This window comes from Lutra lutra, chromosome 11 (assembly GCF_902655055.1).
Source record: "Lutra lutra chromosome 11, mLutLut1.2, whole genome shotgun sequence".
Taxonomy (NCBI): domain Eukaryota; kingdom Metazoa; phylum Chordata; class Mammalia; order Carnivora; family Mustelidae; genus Lutra; species Lutra lutra.
In genome coordinates, this window is record NC_062288.1 from 51,019,839 (window position 1) to 51,038,010 (window position 18,172).

The 18,172-nt window shown below is 33.5% G+C and overlaps 1 protein-coding gene across 5 annotated transcripts in view; it reads right to left on the reverse strand.

Moving 5' to 3' along the window:
* SNX13 (sorting nexin 13) overlaps window positions 1-18,172 on the reverse strand; it is a 141,548-nt gene that overhangs the window by 11,858 nt on the left and 111,518 nt on the right. For 2 of the 5 annotated variants that reach the window (XM_047694329.1, XM_047694333.1), the window contains 5 exons: window positions 16,403-16,472; window positions 11,787-11,959; window positions 6,614-6,721; window positions 4,822-4,932; window positions 531-692 (listed from right to left, as the gene is read on the reverse strand). In XM_047694329.1, the coding sequence (XP_047550285.1) occupies window positions 531-692; window positions 4,822-4,932; window positions 6,614-6,721; window positions 11,787-11,959; window positions 16,403-16,472 (624 nt within the window). The remainder of the gene's footprint in view (window positions 1-530; window positions 693-4,821; window positions 4,933-6,613; window positions 6,722-11,786; window positions 11,960-16,402; window positions 16,473-18,172) is intronic. The other 3 variants (XM_047694330.1, XM_047694331.1, XM_047694332.1) reach the window with 3 other exon arrangements.

The following is an 18,172-nucleotide window of genomic DNA, read 5'->3' on the forward strand; positions in this document are numbered from 1 at the left end:
GGTCTGCTACCTGTATTTGCTAATGTAATGAAAAAGTTTTCTATGAAAACTCTTCTATATCACTCACTTGTGTATCCAAGTAAAGAATGGCCCGAGAGGCGGATGACTGTGACTTTCCCTCCCTTTGATCTCCTAGCCACTTGGTCAGGTGAAGCAGGAGATAATAGTTTTTATGTTTCCTGATGAATACTAGTATAGCAAATTTGCCCAACAGCACTTGCTTTTGTTTTAAAATTAAATGGCATTATAAAATAAAAATGGCATAACAGAATATAATAGTACAAAGGATGTTTGTTATGTTAACTGGCTTTCAAAATTCTACCATAGCAAAGCCTGAGGAGTGACTCAATTTTATAGGATCCATTTCTGTTAAGAATTCATTCTCTTTAGTTTTTTTATTCTTTATAAGACTATGTCTAGAGAGCTTTGGACTTCTAAAAAGAAGTAAGATAAATCTAAGCAGAAGCTCAGTAAATCTTAGTTGACTTAAAAATAGTTTGCTGTAGATATTACTGAAAACATCTTCTTACCTTGAAAAATGATTGCTTTATGTCTTGACCTAATCTTTCTGACATTTTGCCCATGTTGTCTGACATTTTAGTCATTCCCTCTGCCAAGCTATCAGGAAGGGATTTAACTGCATTTGAAACATTCCTCATAGAATTTCGAAGTGGATTTACAAAAGTGTCCATCTAAGGGGAAAAGATATTACACCATGACTTCAATATATCAGACCTGTTATTTAACTGAGAAGCCTGGGAAAATACAGAGTGCAACACACATGAAAAATGAAGTAATTTTCTAGTCTATAATACCTCATTGCATTTTGAAAGTACACAACTACAGTTTTCAAAATGTATTGTCTTAAAATTGTATCTTCACACATAAACGGATGATTAAAAAACTGAGTTAATAAGGCTATTGCTAGAAAATATAACCTTTAGCTTATATAAAAAAAATAAAATATACTGCTAGCGATTATAAGGTTTGCCTGCCTTACTGAAGAAATAAGCTAAATAAATAAATAAGATTTAAAAAACAAAACATTTTCTAAAACATAAATTGGTGCAAATGGAATTAGCAGTAACATACTTCTGCTACAATTTAAGGCAGTAATAACTTATTTTGAGAAGACACTGAAAAATAAACATGCAGATAAAATAAGCAGAAATATCAAGTAACTAACAAGTAACTAAAACTTATTGTTTTAAATAACTTTTTGCTTACATTACATGCTCAGAATCTACAGAAGGACTGTGGAATCCTTTAGTAAGAACAGAAAAACTATAAAAAGAAATATGATCAGAAATATAAAAAGGAATAATCTCCAGAGGGATAGGAAGCATTAAAATTGACATTCTGACTGCACAAATGTCAGATAATTTCAATTAAGAAAGGGAGAAACATCTAGAAATCAAAATAGTCTGCATATGGAACTCTGAGAATTTTAATAGACAGAAACAAAGAAAAAAAGGAACACAAAATCAAAGTCATAAAAAACTACAAGAATATTTTCCAGAAAGTATGAGTCTCATAAGAACTAATGCAGAAACAAATTATGTTCCCTGCCCAAAACAACAACAACAACAACAAAAAGTAAAAGAACTGAACTCCACTACTTCAGAAACATAACATAATGTTAAGAGATGGTACCAAGAAGATAAAACTTCACTCTAATATGGTTAAATGGTTTCCACTAACAAAAACTAGAAATAAGGTTAAATAAGTACTATAATAAAAAACAAGTGAATTTGAAGACAGCTGTAAAATAACTGGGAGTTTTAGTTACTCTTTAAGCTGAGTCAATAGTGCTCTAGGTATCCTTGATGGAATATGCAACATTTAGAAGGGACATTGTCACAACAGAAGAATTCAGAGGAGATCCAAAGGACAAAAACAAGGATGATGAAGGGTCTGAAAAGCTGCCACTGGTACAGATACGGAGATAAAAAGGTTAAAAAGATGAAGCTATCTCCGTGTATGCATGTGCACTTGTGTGTAAAATTACGTGTGTGTGTGTGTGTGTGTGTGTGGCCTCAAAACAGACATGGGGCTAAACTACCACTGATCTTTTAAAATAACAGAACCTAAATCTGTATCATTAATTGGTCAATAATTATAAGTAGTTGCCTGTGCACTATCCTAGACCTACAGAATCCGTTTCTTTTCCTTTTCCTTCTTGTTTTTTGTTTGCTTTTCCATTTCTGAGGGTAAAGCCCAAGTATATGTACTAGGGACAGGGAATGGGTGAACTAGAGGGATGAAAAAACCTCCACAGGTGATTCTGCTGCCTAATCCTTAAAAAAGCAGAATTTCAGAAGCATAAAAACAGAGTCCATAACTATATGACCAGATTTCCATAAACAAGATTTTTCTTAAAACATGTGCTTAAAACAGGGACGCCTGGGTGGCTCAGTTGGTTAAGCAGCTGCCTTCAGCTCGGGTCATGATCCCGGTATCCTGGGATCGAGTCCCACATCGGGCTCCTTGCTTGGCAGGGAGCCTGCTTCTCCCTCTGCCTCTGCCTGCCACTCTGTCTGCCTGTGCTCACTCTCGCTCCTCTCTCTCTCTGACAAATAAATAAATAAAAATCTTAAAAAAAAAAACTTAAAAAAAAAACACGTGCTTAAAACAAACAAAAATTTGTAAATTACCAAGCAGAGGAATGAATTATGGATCACCAGCATAAGTGTAAACTTGCCCTGACTTACCAGATGTTTTCCCCTCATCATCACTTTAATTATGTGTATCAGTAACAACACAAAGTAATTTTAACTTAAATTTAGGTCCTAAGTATAGCTTAAAAAAATGACTCACATCATGATATAAAATTGGATAGAAAGAAATTGTGAATAAAGGAAGACTGTTTGTTAGTTACTCTTCCCAGGAATTGCCCACATATTTTGAAAGGCTAGACAAATCATGTGATCAGGTTAATATATTATAAAGTATTATTTCTCAAGCTCTGATAGCCACTGATAAAATGTTTGCAGATGATTTCTCTAATACCTATTTAATATCCAGTGAAACATAATTAAGAAAAAATATTAAATTATAATTTAGCCAAAAAGGAAATGTAGCTGAATATTCTTGATGTGCATAGAAATTATCTTGCCAATCTAAAAGAGGTCAAGATGACCTTGGTAATAACCAATATGATTTATAAAAAACATATGTTACTATGCACATCCAGAAAGATTCAGAAGGAAATTTAGATTCCAGTGGTAATATTTTTAAAAAGCAATATACAACTGTTTGGATACATAAGGCATGTATGTACTTTACACACACACAACTACTATAGTCGACAAAAAGAAACTACATTCAAAGTAACATTTACCTCAAAAAAGTTGTTACTGATTTATTAGTTTATCTTAAAATTGATAAAATCTTGAGAGAACACAAAGTAAATATCAAAAAGATGGAACATTAGAAGGCATCTCTATTGACAAACCATTTAGAGTTGAAATTTAAGCTCAATCATTTCAATCATGGAATACAAAGAAAATACCACTACACTGTCCCCCCACCGTTATGAGGCACATAATATGGAACTTGTTATTAAAACCCTCCACTTAAACATGTTAACTCGGATGTTAAAACCTAAAACCTTAGAGTAATCATACAAAGCTCTTGTGTTTAGTTCATTCGTACTCTGTATCAGTAAATTAATCCTTACTTATTTTATACCAATTCCTTAATCTTTTTTTTTTAATTAGTCTTTTTGTGGGGGAGTGGCAGGGAAGTCACTTTTTGTACTTAATTTTCATTTTGAAATAATCTTAGACTTTTGAAAAGTTACAAAAATATATAGAGTTCCTACACACTATCCACCCAGCCCTCCCAACTGCTGTTACTGGTCCTGCTATTACTGCCACTACTACTAAGAGGCAACATTTATTCTGAGTTAATGGAAGTGCGAGGTGCTGTCATACACGGACTATGACATTTAATTTGTAGAATGCTGTAAAATGAGGATTAATATCTTCATTTCTTGGGAAAACTAAAGGACCAAAAGATGAAGTAACATGTTGCAGGTCACACCTAGTAAATGGCAGAGCGGATTTAAACCAAAGACTAATTCCAAAGTCTGTGTTCTCACTCATTAAACTATCCTGTCCAATTTGAGCACTCTGTCCTTTATTTTCTTAATCTACTATCTAATTCCAAGTTTAGGACCTATATCCCTAAAGAAATTTTAAATAACAAAGATTTCACTCAAGGGGCATAAATACTTTCAGGAACATAATCTATTTAACATTTTTCTTATCCACACTTCAAGTAAAAGACCTTTCCTCCCAGTAAGAAATAGCTCCTTCTCAAGTTATTGGAAAGCTTGTGACCTATCTTAGGCAAATCTTCCTCACTGCATTATTTCAAAAATTCTTTTATCTTTCTTTTAAGCTCCTGTTAGATTTTAATCTACACGTAAAAATAGTAGGAGTTTATACTTTTGGGATATGCCTATCAATACTAGACTTAATAAACTATAGAAGAGAAACAAGCCAAGAAGCATTTAATAAACTTTTCTGGTTTTAAAACATACAAATATAAATTTATTTTCTTTTATTTAAAAAAATGTCTGAAGGGGCATCTGGGTGGCTTAGTCAGTCAAGTAGCTGCCTTTGGCTCAAGTCATAATCTTGGGGTCCTGAGATGGAATACCATGTCAGGCTCCCTGCTCAGTAGGCAGTCTGCTTCTCCCTCTTCCTCTATTCTCTCTCTCTCATACACACTCTCTCTCTCAAGTAAGTAAAATCTTTCCAAAAAAAATGTACGAAAACAGACCTATAAAGAAAACCAATGCAGTGGTCTGCTTACCTTGCGAGCAAAATCTCCTTTTCCTTTACTGTAGGCTTTGTTCTCAAGGAAATCATACACATAGTGAGCCAAAGCTGGTGATGCTTTCATCATTTCAGGAGTTAAAAGTAACTAATGGGGGGAAAAAAAAAAGATAACTTACATAGATATGGTATTGGAAATTCACTCCCATCTGTAATTTTATCTGCTAGAAAATTAAGCATGTACAGAATTTTAATTTTATATTTAAAAAAACCAACTACACAGTTTATAAATAAAGTCATCAATAATTCTACAACCATTAACAGTTTGGTGTGTATTTTTCCCAGCTGGTTTTTTGACTTTCAGTGCATCTAATATGACAGTTGTCCAAATGTATTTGCTATAATAGTCCCCTTTCTGGGGGGATATATTCCAACCCTCTCCCCAGTGGATTCCTGAAACCAAAGATAGTATAGAACCCTACATATACTGGTTTTTCTTATACATACATACCTGTGATGAAGTTTAATTTATAAATTAGGGACATAAGGGATTAACAACAATAACAATAGAACAATTATAACAATATGCTATAATAAAAGTACATGCAATATACTGTGAATGTGTTCTCTCTCTCAAAATATCTTACTCTTCTGTATTCACCCTTCTTGTGATGATAAGAGATGATAAAATGCCTATGTAATTAGATGAGGTGAGGTGAATGACATATGCATTGTGACACAGCAACAGACTACTACTGACCGGACAATTTATCAGAAGGATAATCATTTGCTTCTGGACCATGGCCATGGCTGACTGTGGGTAAGTAAAACCACAGAAAGCAAAACCACAGATAAGGGGGAGACTACTGTAGCCCATTTTCAGGTTTTATAGCTTATGCAGATCCACTCAACTGTTATGTTATTCACATCCTAACTCTTAAAGTTTTGTAGTCCACTGAGTCTTTGCTGAAACTACTCAACTCTGCTGTAGCAAAATGCAAAAGCTATACTAGGTACTAATAACCTAAATGGATGGCTGTGTTCCAAAACTCAATAAAACATATGGTGAACTAGATTTGGTCTGCACTCTGCAATTTGCTGACCCCTATTCTAGAGGGTGGAGTGGGGGTGGGGGGCTAAATAATGGAACATTATATACCTGGGCTAAAGCCAGGTCTATGAGATGAAAAACCTTTACAAATCGTTCATTAGTATAAAAAACTATAAACTGATATTATTATTATATCTGGCACCTGGGTACACAGGTCTAAAACAAAGTTTTTCCTGGAATAATTAACTTGTGGGTCAAGTTTTGTTATTCCACAGCAGAAATCTACATACCTAGGATACTACGTGTAAGAAATAGTCCCTTGGATCTATTCTTCTTTTGAATTATCCTGTATGTAATTTTAGAAGTCTTAGACTCATTGTGGCCCATAGGAGGCCTTTATCAGGAATGAAAATCTACTAGCTTTGGATACACCGTGAAGAGCTACTACCTACTGAATTGGGAAACATTTATCTGTTTAGTGTACCATAAAACACCTAGACTTTATGTGATGTGGAAGAGATATGTGTACCTGTGATATGTATACCTGTGTGTGTGTTTTCATCTAAACCTGAAGTGACAAAATCCCTAGCACTCAGTGTCCCTTTAAGTTAGTCAATAAACAGAGAATACTGATAAATTACTGAATAGATGTGACATGGTAACGAAGTATGGTTACTATCCCACTATTATATTAAAACATTCTTTAATAAAGAAATCTACTATATCTGTATGATATATTAAAATGAAAATCTATGGGTAATAACAAACATGGATTTACCTGCAAATATGCATTTAAATCCTTTTTTCTTTTTTCTAAAAAATCTCTATCCATATTATTAAAAGTCTTTTTACCAGGAAGCTTCAATATGTTTGATAAATTTTCAAACTAGAAGATAAAATACATTCAATAATTTTAGTTTTTTACAAAAATAGAAAAGCATTTTCCAAGAAATAATTCCTCTATATATCAAAAGCATCGTTACTAGATTATTTTGTAATATATTTTATTATATTAAGCAAAAATCAGAAAGTATTTCCAAACACAGTTCTAATGCTATTTATTTATAAAGGAGTGTTTTCAATCAAGAATGACAAACATGTATAACTGATAAACAGGGATGATGTCCACATGGGGTTTCATTTTAATACTCTGAATTTTTTTCAAACTTATAAACAGTAAAAGGCTTTAAAATATTTTCCTTAACACTTTGACTTGTGAATAAAGTATTAGCAAATATATTTTTAATGATAAAAGGCCCATGAGTTCCTGGCTTAAGAAATCTAAAAAGGAAATCTTTTTTAATAATGATGATTGTCAATCAATCATTGTAACAGCTAATTATTAAAAAGAGAAAAAGCAAATTTCAAAATAGAGATTACAGTTTTATTACAACTCTGCATATAAACAATATAGTACAACATTGACACTTCTTCCCCCACCAAACCTAAGAAAAATAAACTCAGAGATTATTAAGGGAAAAAACCCTAAAAGCCATTAGTATATTTTGCATCTTTGTAAGGGCACAAACACCAAGTAAGTCTACATGCTCTAGGTCTAGTATTTATAGACTTAACATTTGGATGCACCTTCAGAGGTCCACATATATAGTTATGTGCTGTACCCTGCTAAAACAGATTTTAACTACACCAGCTACTAACACAGAATGAGACCAAAGTCATTTAGCTAGTGACTGTAGCTGGCTGAAAGCCTAGTAACTGAAACTTCAAGCAGCCTTCCTGTTTTTCCCATGTGATACACATCCTAAACTGAAACAAGCTTTCTAAAACCATCCTGTGTTTAAAAACATCAACAATAATGGCTCTGTAAAGAAAATTCATTCCCGGTGCACAGATTAAAGAGGAAATGAATGAAAAGGCGTAGGTTAATTTTCATCTCCAAACTGGAAGATTCTGTAAAATTATTAAACAGAATAGCAAATCCAATGGTTGCCTGGAGCTGTAATGTGAATAAATTCAATGTATGTTATACATGAAAGGTAAAGGCAGTTCTTTTGCCTCAGCAAAGGCAAGAAAAACAAAAAAGGATAGTTGCAATTTACAGGGAAAATGTTATGCTGTAGCGATACTCACAAATTTGGTTGCTCACAAAAGTATTAGAATGGGCCTTCATTGAATATCAAATGTCCAGTGGAGAGTTCCTGGTTTTACGAATTAATTAAAAAAGAATCATACCTTATGGAAATAAATTAATTTTTTCAAGGTGTCCTAAAGGTATTTAATTTGTTGGAATATTACTTTTCTACATCATCTTAAACTCCTGACTTAACTTTACAGAATACATACTTTATTCTGCTAATACAAAGATGTCATGGACTGAAAGGTATTGCTCCAACATCATATGTTGAATCCTTAACCTCTAGTACTTCAGAATGTGGCAGTATTTGCAGATACATCCTTTAGAGAAGGGATTAATTAAAACAAAAGCCCCCAGGGTGGGCCCTTATCTAATCTGACTGGTGTCCTTATAAAGGAGGAAATCTGAACACACAAAGAGACACCCACTCAAGGATGTGAGCACAGAAAGAAAAGGCCATGTGAAGCCAAAGAGAGAAGGGTGTCCACAGGGAAAGCTAAGCAGAGATGGCTCAGGAGGAACCAAATTCACCAATACTTTGATCTTGGACTTACACATTCCTGAATTGAAAGAAAATTATTTTTATTCTTTAAGCCACTTAGTCTGTGATATTTTGTTATGGTAGCCCTAGCAAATTAATACATCAAAGGAAAATAGCAGTTTGTAATAAAACCAACAATTTATTTCAGAAACTTTAAAATATTAAACCTTGTTAATTAAAAAAATTCAAGTGCCAAAAAAGTTATTTTCTTACAGCCTAGATTATCAAACTCCTTTTAAAATTATCTGGAACAGAAGCATAAATGACTAACAGTTTTCTCAAATACTGTTATTATGAAAGGAAAAAATGGTGAAATTTATACTCTATATTAAACTCATTACAAGTTTGGTATTTTAAAGATTTTATAAGTACAAGTAAAAGATAGCCTATTCCCTGAAAGGATAATATAATTCCCTCTGCCAAAAGCTCCAGAAATTTTTTTTTAAAAGCATGTAAAAGGGGCGCCTGGGTGGCTCAGTGGTTAAAGCCTCTGCCTTCAGCTCAGGTCATGATCTCGGGGTCCTGGGATCGAGTCCCGCATCGGGCTCTCTGCTCAGCAGGGGGCCTGCCTCCTCCTGTCTCTCTCTGCCTGCCTCTCTGCCTACTTGTGATCTGTCTGTCAAATTTAAAAAAAAAAAAATCTTAAAAGCATGTAAAAAAAATTAGAAATTTACCTGAACATAAGAACTCAGATAAATTAAAGCAAAGAGTATTTCATGTTCACAAAGAACTCAAATATTATATATAAATCATAGACATTCCAAATTCAAAGATTTTATCTTTCTACACTGAATACGTCAGGTTTAGATTCCTAATGCACTACTAGAAAATTCAAAAGGCATGCCTGAAATTTTATGCTAGAAGGATTCAAAATTGGTTTATAGCCAGGCACATAAATACTTTTACTCAGTTACCTTAACGCATACTTTATATTTTCTAAATCACTACTATCTTATCAGTGCTAATATACAATTGACCCAATATAACAGTAATATACAGTGTCTACCAGAATGTAAGCTCCTGGAGGCAAGGACTTGGGTCTGTCCTGTTCACTGTTATATCCCCAGCATGAGAACAGTACCAAGCCACAGAAAAAACTTCATAAACAAATAAATGCATAGTTCAGGTGATTTCTAAAATAATGTCGCATTTAATTTTTTAATTATTTTCTTTCAATTTTACAAATCTTTATCCATAAAATATCAAATGAGGCTAAAAAATCTTTAAAGAGTATAAATGATTTTATATATTTAGACTGGAAAAAGTTTACATCACAAAGTTAAATAAACAAAACCTGTTTTTAAAAAATGTTAACACTTCAAGAGCTCTATGGAGGTAAAATTCACTTGTGCCAACAGTTGTACTGTTACCAGCCAATGCATTACTATTGAGTCACTGCATTTTTCTTCTGCTATTTTATAAGATTTAAATTTTTAAAAATACAGGTAAAGCAGAGCTAAAAGGCAAACAGCCTGAGTCTTATTTACAAATGCTTACTTAGTATTTTGCTTAAAGCTACATTTTCACTCACAAACTTTTCTTCTTTAAATTCATAAGCTCTGTGAGGAATCTAAACACTTAAGTAATCACAAGCTACAGTACTTGATAGGAAACACAAAGTCAAAAGCACTTTGCCTGTACTGAGCCCTCTCAAAATGAATTCACTTTATTAATTTCATTTAATTTTTGATGCTATATTCAAAACAAAATTTTTCTCTGACTCTTCTATTAATAAAGTTTTTTTTAAGGTATGTTCTTCACTTATATTTGTCAATATGTAAACATGATATTTACTTTCCTAGACAATTTCACATTATACCAACTTTCCATTGATTTGGAAGTAAATAAAACTACTTCTTAGCAATTCAAATTATCTTAAAATTTGTCTTTTTTTGGTTAAAGTGTGAGGATGGGGAGAAAGATACACAAGCTATGAGATTTTAGCATATAAAACATGCAATGTTTAAAAAAATTCAAGCAGTTATTTCTTCAATGTAGCACAAAAAAATCCTTTCACCTCTGCAAAAAATCAAGCTAAACATGAAGAAACAAATCAAAAAACATGCTGATCTATTCAACAACAAAAACAGAACAGGCATGTCCAAAGTTATTTATTTCCTTGTGAATATAATTCAGAAAAGTCTTTTCCTTTTTTTTTTTTTTTGAAGATTTTATTTTTTATTTATTTGAGAGAAGAGAGAGAAACAGAGAGAGCGTGAGATGGGAGAAGGTCAGAGGGAGAAGCAGACTCCCCATGTAGCAGGGAGCCTGATGTGAGCCTGAATCCCAGTACTTGCAGGACTCAATCCCAGGACTGTGGGATCATGACCTGAGCCAAAGGCAGTTGCTTAACCAACTGAGCCATCCAGGTGCCCTCAAAATAGTCTTTTTCATATGGGCTTCTGGAGCCAATACTAATCTGTTTTTAATCACTTTTAAGCCATTAATCGTTTATCTCACTCTATTCACAGAATACTTCAATAAGATTATCAGGGTATCAACCATATTTTTTCCACTATCTTAACTGAAAAAGATATTTTCTGATTAGTCAAATAATATAATGTCATTTCAGAGCTTGTCCATTCAAATGTCACTATTAATTATTATTATTTTTACTGGATTAATACAGTTGCATATTTAAAGACCTTGAAAGAAATAAAAGATTTCCAAAACTTAAAATAAATTTTACAGATCACATATTCCAATTCATCTGGTGATGATCTACTTTTTCAAAGTTAAAGAAAAAAAGTATTTAATAAAAAAGTAAAACAAATAATTTGTTTGCATATGTTATCTTTAAGGATCTATATACTTCTATAAAACAAAAGGGTTGTATTTAGTAAGAATTAAAAACATTATTTGGTTAATGTTAAACTTAATTTAGGTTGTGGTTTATAAAACAACTTGATGGATCAAGGAATTAACTGTTACACTGTGGGGATAAGGATGCCATTTATAATAACTAGAGCTCTGAATTATATTGCTGAAAACACAAAGTGCCCTACAGTGATCCTATTTTAAACCAAACCCAAACACATCTGCAGAACAACACACACACACACACTCAGAAATATACATTCATTTTAATTTTCCAAGGTAGACCACTGATATTTTGTCACTGGTCTACAATGTTTGGGAATGGTTAAAGATTGATTTATTGGTTAAATGCTCGTTAATAGTTCTGGAATTATGCTGATTATACAAAAATGCTTACCTTACTTTCTTTTGTTTTGGTCAGTATCTTCAGAACTATTTAGAATCAAACATCAAATCAGGAAACAATGTAAAGCACACAAACTTTAAAAACCTCATTACCTGTTCAGTGATCCTCATATGGAAGTCATGAAAGTCACTATAACGACGATAGGTTTTCCACATCTCCTCACTGTTAAGATTGCGTCGGTGTACAGTGATAGCATATAATGCATATGTCTTGCCATGATCATTACAAACGCCTGCCACAGCATATGGGTCATAGTCAGCATATACTAGTCATTTAAAACAAAATGAAGAGGAACAAAACACACAAAAAGGAGGAAGATGAAGAACAAAAACAAACAAAAGAACATGAAATGAAGAAGAATTTGAAATGACAGACTGAGACAAAAGGATGTCACCAAAGGATAGATTCCCATCCTCTGTACTCACATTGATAAGATTTTATATACAATAACTCCATCATAAGTTTATGATGACACTACCAACCACACAGTGGTATCTAATTTAGACTCACTTCCTCAAGAGCTTGTACCTATTCTTAGTTGATTACCGCAATGCCACCTATGTATTATTCTTTAAATAGAGGAAAAGTAACAGAAACAAAATAATCTTTCATAGTAGCCTTCACCATTCAGCTGAATTTCAATTAAAATCTCTTCAACTAAACAGAAAGCAAAAGCCAAGGAATAAGATTTTATGTAGTCTTTTGGCAAGTCCCTTCATTGTTTATAATATTCAAAAACTTACAAGTGTAATTCATTCTGGAGATTTTTTTTTTTTTTTTTTTAATTCTACAGAGAAAGAGAGATCACAAGTAGGCAGAGAGTCGGGCTGAGCAGATGCGGGACTCTATCCCAGGACCCTGAGATCATGACCTGCGCCAAAGGCAGAGGCTTTAACCCACTGAGCTACCCAGGCACCCCCTGGAGATATTTTTTTTAAGGCATTTTCCTATGGACTTGTCACAAACCATTCAAGTGTGACAAGTCCGTAGGAAAATGCCTTTAAAATCTAAACCTGTTCCCATTGTGTATTAAGAGATATACTTTGAATAATTTTCATTTCCTTTTCTCTTTTTCCATTTTCTTACCTCCTTCTAGTGTTGTATTCTATACTAGATCATTTTTTCAGGTCTCTAGCAGTTTACTGAGTCTCCACTCATCTACATCTGGTTTATTTCTTAATCCAACCACTGACCTCAAATTTCACAGTATTTTTTTCTATGACTGCATTTGATTTTTTTCATAGTGTTGCATTCTTGCCTTAGGTTTTATCCTATGACTACTATTAACATCCTCTCAGGCTAGGAGACCCTGTGGTACAAATCACTTGAAGATGGCTGACTCTAGATAGGCTTTCAATTTCTTGTGGATGACAGATACCTTTTCCAGACATGATCTTGACATTCTTTCTTTTTTCCCCAGACACTAGGCTGTTTTTCTCATTCCTCTTTCATATCAAATACCCTTTGTTAATCTGGGTTTCATGTGAGGGGCTGGGTTCGAACTTCCTATGGCCTTAGTCCATACTGCCTTTTCGGAACTTGAGGGACATGAAAATGCCATCAAAATCAAAACAGCAGTGTTTACGCTCCTGTGAGCTCCTTGGCCTCAACTCCACTTCACTTCCCTAAATTTACTTTTCCTCTTAGTCTGGCACCTGTAGCTTTCTCCCTTTAGCTATTTTTATTTTACTGTTTTCACCCTTTCTATGTGCGGAAGGCAGGGTTTACCATAGCACTTTTTAGACTACCATTCTGACCACAAGCATAAATTGCTCTTCTCTCTTGTTTTGTTTAAGATTTTATTTATCTGACAGACAGAGATCACAAGTAGGCAGAGAGGCAGGCAGAGAGAGAGGTGGGGAAACAGGCTCCCCACTGAGCAGAGAGCCTGATGCCGGGCTCGATCCCAGGACCCTGAGATCATAACCTGAGCCGAAGGCAGAGGCTTAAACCCACTGAGCCACCCAGGCGCCCCAATAAATTGCTCTTCTAATAATAGATTACACTGATCCATAATTGTGGCGGGGAAAATGGCCAAGTTCTGGAGCTAAATATTTTGTGTTTTGTATATAATTAGGCAAAGAAGGGTTTGCATATAGCAACCTTAGTAAATTATTTTAGTAACATAAAAGCTAAAAAAAAAGGCTAAAAATCTATACTGGCAAATGCAATTGAGACAGAAGCCTCTTTGAAGCTTTCATCAAAATTATTTTAAAATTTGTACTTTCTACTCAAAATTGTCCTTCATTCCCATTTAATATCAGTGTGCCTGATTCGACAAAACAGAACACTAGGGACAGACTTTGGTCACCTGGCTCTGAGGCTGTAACTATAGGTAAGACTACTTAATATTCACTGTTCAATTCACTTCTTCCAGTCATCCTTCTCTCAGAGACTGATGCAGAACACGCTGCATAAACCTTTCATCATGTTAGAGAACCACCGCCACTCAACACAGTTAGCGTGACAAGGGAATAGTTTTATCCGTTGGGTTCAAGAAAGGTTTGGAGAAAGAAAATAGAAAGCAGAAGCCAATTAGGCAGCAAATCATAACCAATCAGAAGCTAACAAGAACAAGAAGAATAGAGAGAAATGTGGGGAAGAATATAAGAAAGCTTTCTGAAAAAAAATTATCAGCTGTATCTATCACAAATGGATAGGCAGAAGAGCTCATGACTAGGGTACACACAAAACAGGAAGCATAAAGAGGTTATGCAGAAGATAAAAAGGTAATTTTTAAAAATAGATAATGAGGTTGCATATATTGATTATGAGGTGATGGTGAGATATTATTGTGGAAATAATCTGTTTTCATTAGGACTATGTTATGCTATGTTACTCATAGCAGGTGATATAAACTATTTGTCACTAATCCATACTCGGATAAGGAAGAGGCCCCGAATATAAATCAAACTTTTACTAAGAACATTGCTTAATTTAGCTAATATTTTTTAAAGCAAGATTTCACAAAGAACAGAAGCAGTATGCACTAGTCCAAGGGCCACTCCTTGAGAAGCCCTTCACTAGACTCTAAGTTCTACTCCCTGTAATAAAGATGTTAAGAATATAAAATCTAGACTCCCTGGAGTCCAACTGGTAAAATATTTATTGAACAAACATGTATAATGTCCACTCATATGTAATTACTAATGTAATTAATGAGTCCCATGACAACCCTATGAGATAAATATTATTATTACATTTTATGGATAAGGAAATTGAAGTACAGAGAAGTTAAGGAACTTGCCCAAGTTCACCCAACTATTAATTGGCAGAGCTGGGGTCTGAACCCCCAGAAATGGACAAAAGTGATGCTCTTAAAACCCTATTATGCTGCCTCTTAGTATTTATACGTAAGTTTGTCTGACAGAAATAATAATTTATTAAAAATGCTTAGTACAGTGCTTTCACACATTTTAACAAGCTAATAAATATTTGTTGAATCAATGGACAAAGCAGCTAGAAAAATCACAACTTTCGGAGAAAAGAAAGATCTACGTAAGAAATATGGACATGAGTTTCTTCCTTGAGACAAAGTTTAAGGTCTTTAAGAAAGATATGTAAGGACAAATACTAAACATTTGCGGTTTAACAAAGACTTTAATGTTTGGAAGACAAACCAACAAAGAAAAGAGAGATTCTTAAAAAGAATTTTAAAATTTCATGAAGGAAAAGTGAAACAACTTTAACAAAAGCTAGAAAGAAAAGCAACAAAACCTCTGGTTTTATTGAGAAAGTTGCTATCTAATGATCTTTACAAGCAGAGTAATGTATGCACCAACTAACTGTAAAGAATAAAAAAACAACTTAGACAGCAATTATAAATAACTTATTTCAGAATACGGCAGGGAACACAATGCAAAATGAGACTCCAGCACCAGTGGGAAGCAAAAGAAAACAGAGATCTTTTTAAAAAATGCAAATTATCTTTTACACTGTACTTCCACTATAAAATCTCCTTTTAGCTACCTCAAATATAAGCACAAAACTGACCTGAGATACCTCAGTATGGTAATATTCCAAATGTAATCTGACAGACACACTCCTATAATCTAGTAATAGTGAGAGGCAGGATAAGTAAACCATCATTAATTACTACTCATGGCATTATCTAATAACCCAATGGCAATGATGGAAATTGATTTTTTTCTTACTTGACTAAACATTTTGCATGTATGCTGACTGAGTCACAAAACATTAGAGGTTTCTTACCTCATCCAAGCATTTCTTAAGCTTTTGTGAACTCCTATACCAACATTTCATTAACCCACTTACCTAGTTTGACTTTGCATGTATAAAAAAGGTAGAGCTAAAACCTGCCCCAAGCAATTTAATAAGAATTATGCAGATAATTATCAGCAAGACACAAACAAGAAGAAGAAAAGATTAGGTTTCAAGAGTTTATTAGCAATGACAAAATGCTTAGAGTTTAAGTTTTTCAAATGTTAACAGTAACAACCTTAGAGAAAGAAGATACACAAGTACATCATAACATATACACAAAGTATCACTGAACACAATAAAGAGTATGTATCAAGCCATATACACAAATAAAAATAACAGAATTTAATGAAAAACATGCTGCAGAAAAAAATGTAACTTAAAAATGACTACAGATGAGAAAAATTGTTTGTAAATGTGGAAAATAATCCAAGGGTAACAATAATTAATAATTTTTGAATAATAATTATACCACAAAGTCGCTTACCAGTGTCTGAAATGTAAGCATGAAGTTGTACTGAGTCATCAGAAGATACATTTGAAAGGTCATCTAAAGACTTGGAAAAGAAAAAAAAAAAGAAAAAAAACGTTTAATTTTATAAGGAAAAAAGTGTTAAAGCATTTTGTATCATATATGCCTTACTCATCTTGCCCCACATAAACTTTAGATTGTTTGCATTCCTCCCCCAACAAAAATCCTCTCTATTTATACTAACAGGAGAGAGAAAATACAGAATTAAAAAACTATAAAACAAAGTATTTCAGAAATGAACTTAGTCGATTATTTCCTCCTTCATTGCTTATCCATATACCGACATTTGTTACTTCTCAATTATATTCAATACATGGCAAGGAAAAAAATATGGATAAAAATAATTAGACATGTTCTTAAGTTAACATTTTATTTTTTTTAATGTTGACCTATACTAGAGCCAATTCTGTATCATTTAACATTTCAGTTAATTTGGAAATGATTTTAGATTCCTTATCTATAAAATGAGTACCTACACATCACAGGGTTATATAAGGATTAAATAAAAAGACATGTAAAATATTTACTAAGACTACCTAACACAAAAAATATGTTGCCTGTTATGATTTCTTATTCCATGAAGTGATTCCAGAGTCTAAAACAGATTTTAAATAATTTTCAAAACAGTTCCACAGACAAAAAATTATTAGAGTGACCCAAAATGAATCTATATTCAACTATGGCCTTTGGGTTTAAATTTAAGACTTTTTGCCCCATATTCACACACCCACACATACCTAGAAGGGCACATAATCACATAATGCTGTACAGAAAGAGTTAATGAGTCAAATATATTTCAAATAATAATATATACTTGGAATCACTAAGAGGGTAAATCTTAAATATTCTCAATACAAAAAGAAATGGTAATTAATTATGTGATATGATGGAGGGGTTAGCTAACCTAAAGTGGTAACCATTTTGTAGTATCAAACCAATATGTTGTACCTCTTCAACTTATGTAATGTTTTATGTCAATTATATCTCAATAAAGCTAGAAAAAAATAAACAACAACAAAAAAGAGTTCATTTGAAATTGCTCTCCATAGAAAGGAATGCTTGCAAGCCTGGCCCTTGGATGACATGTGGGAATTCAGAATTAGGGAAGGTTCCCACCATTCCTTAACTGCAAAGAATTCACTGTACCTAATAACTGTTTATGCTGAACACCTGCTTTCCTTCTGGGAGTCTGGAATTTTAGTATGTACTAACTAGAGGTTTGTCTACGTGACCTGCCTTCAATGAAAATCCTCGTCACTTAGTCTCAGATGAGCTTTCCTGGTAGCAACATTTCACATGTGTTGTCACATTCATTTCTGGAGGAATTAAGTTTGCCAATGCAACTTTCATGGGAGAGGATTCTTGGATACCTGTACTTGGTTTCCTCTGGACTTTGCTGCATGGCCTTTTCCCTGTGCTGATTTTGCTTTCTATTCTTTTTCTCTAATAAATCCTTTCCATAGGAGTCAGACTATGCTAAGGCCTATGAGTCCTCTAACAATCACTGAACATCAAAATGGTCTTGAGGACCTCTGACACACAGACATTATATGATTCACACGTTTCTTACACTCTAAAAACCACAGGATCTGAATGAACTTTGGGACCTAACATGATATTGTCGATATTACTAGAAGAGTCATTTAAATGACTTAAATGCAGCCATATATGACATAAAGTCATTTAAATTAAGGCAACTACATTCTCAAAAGAAAGCCAAAAGGT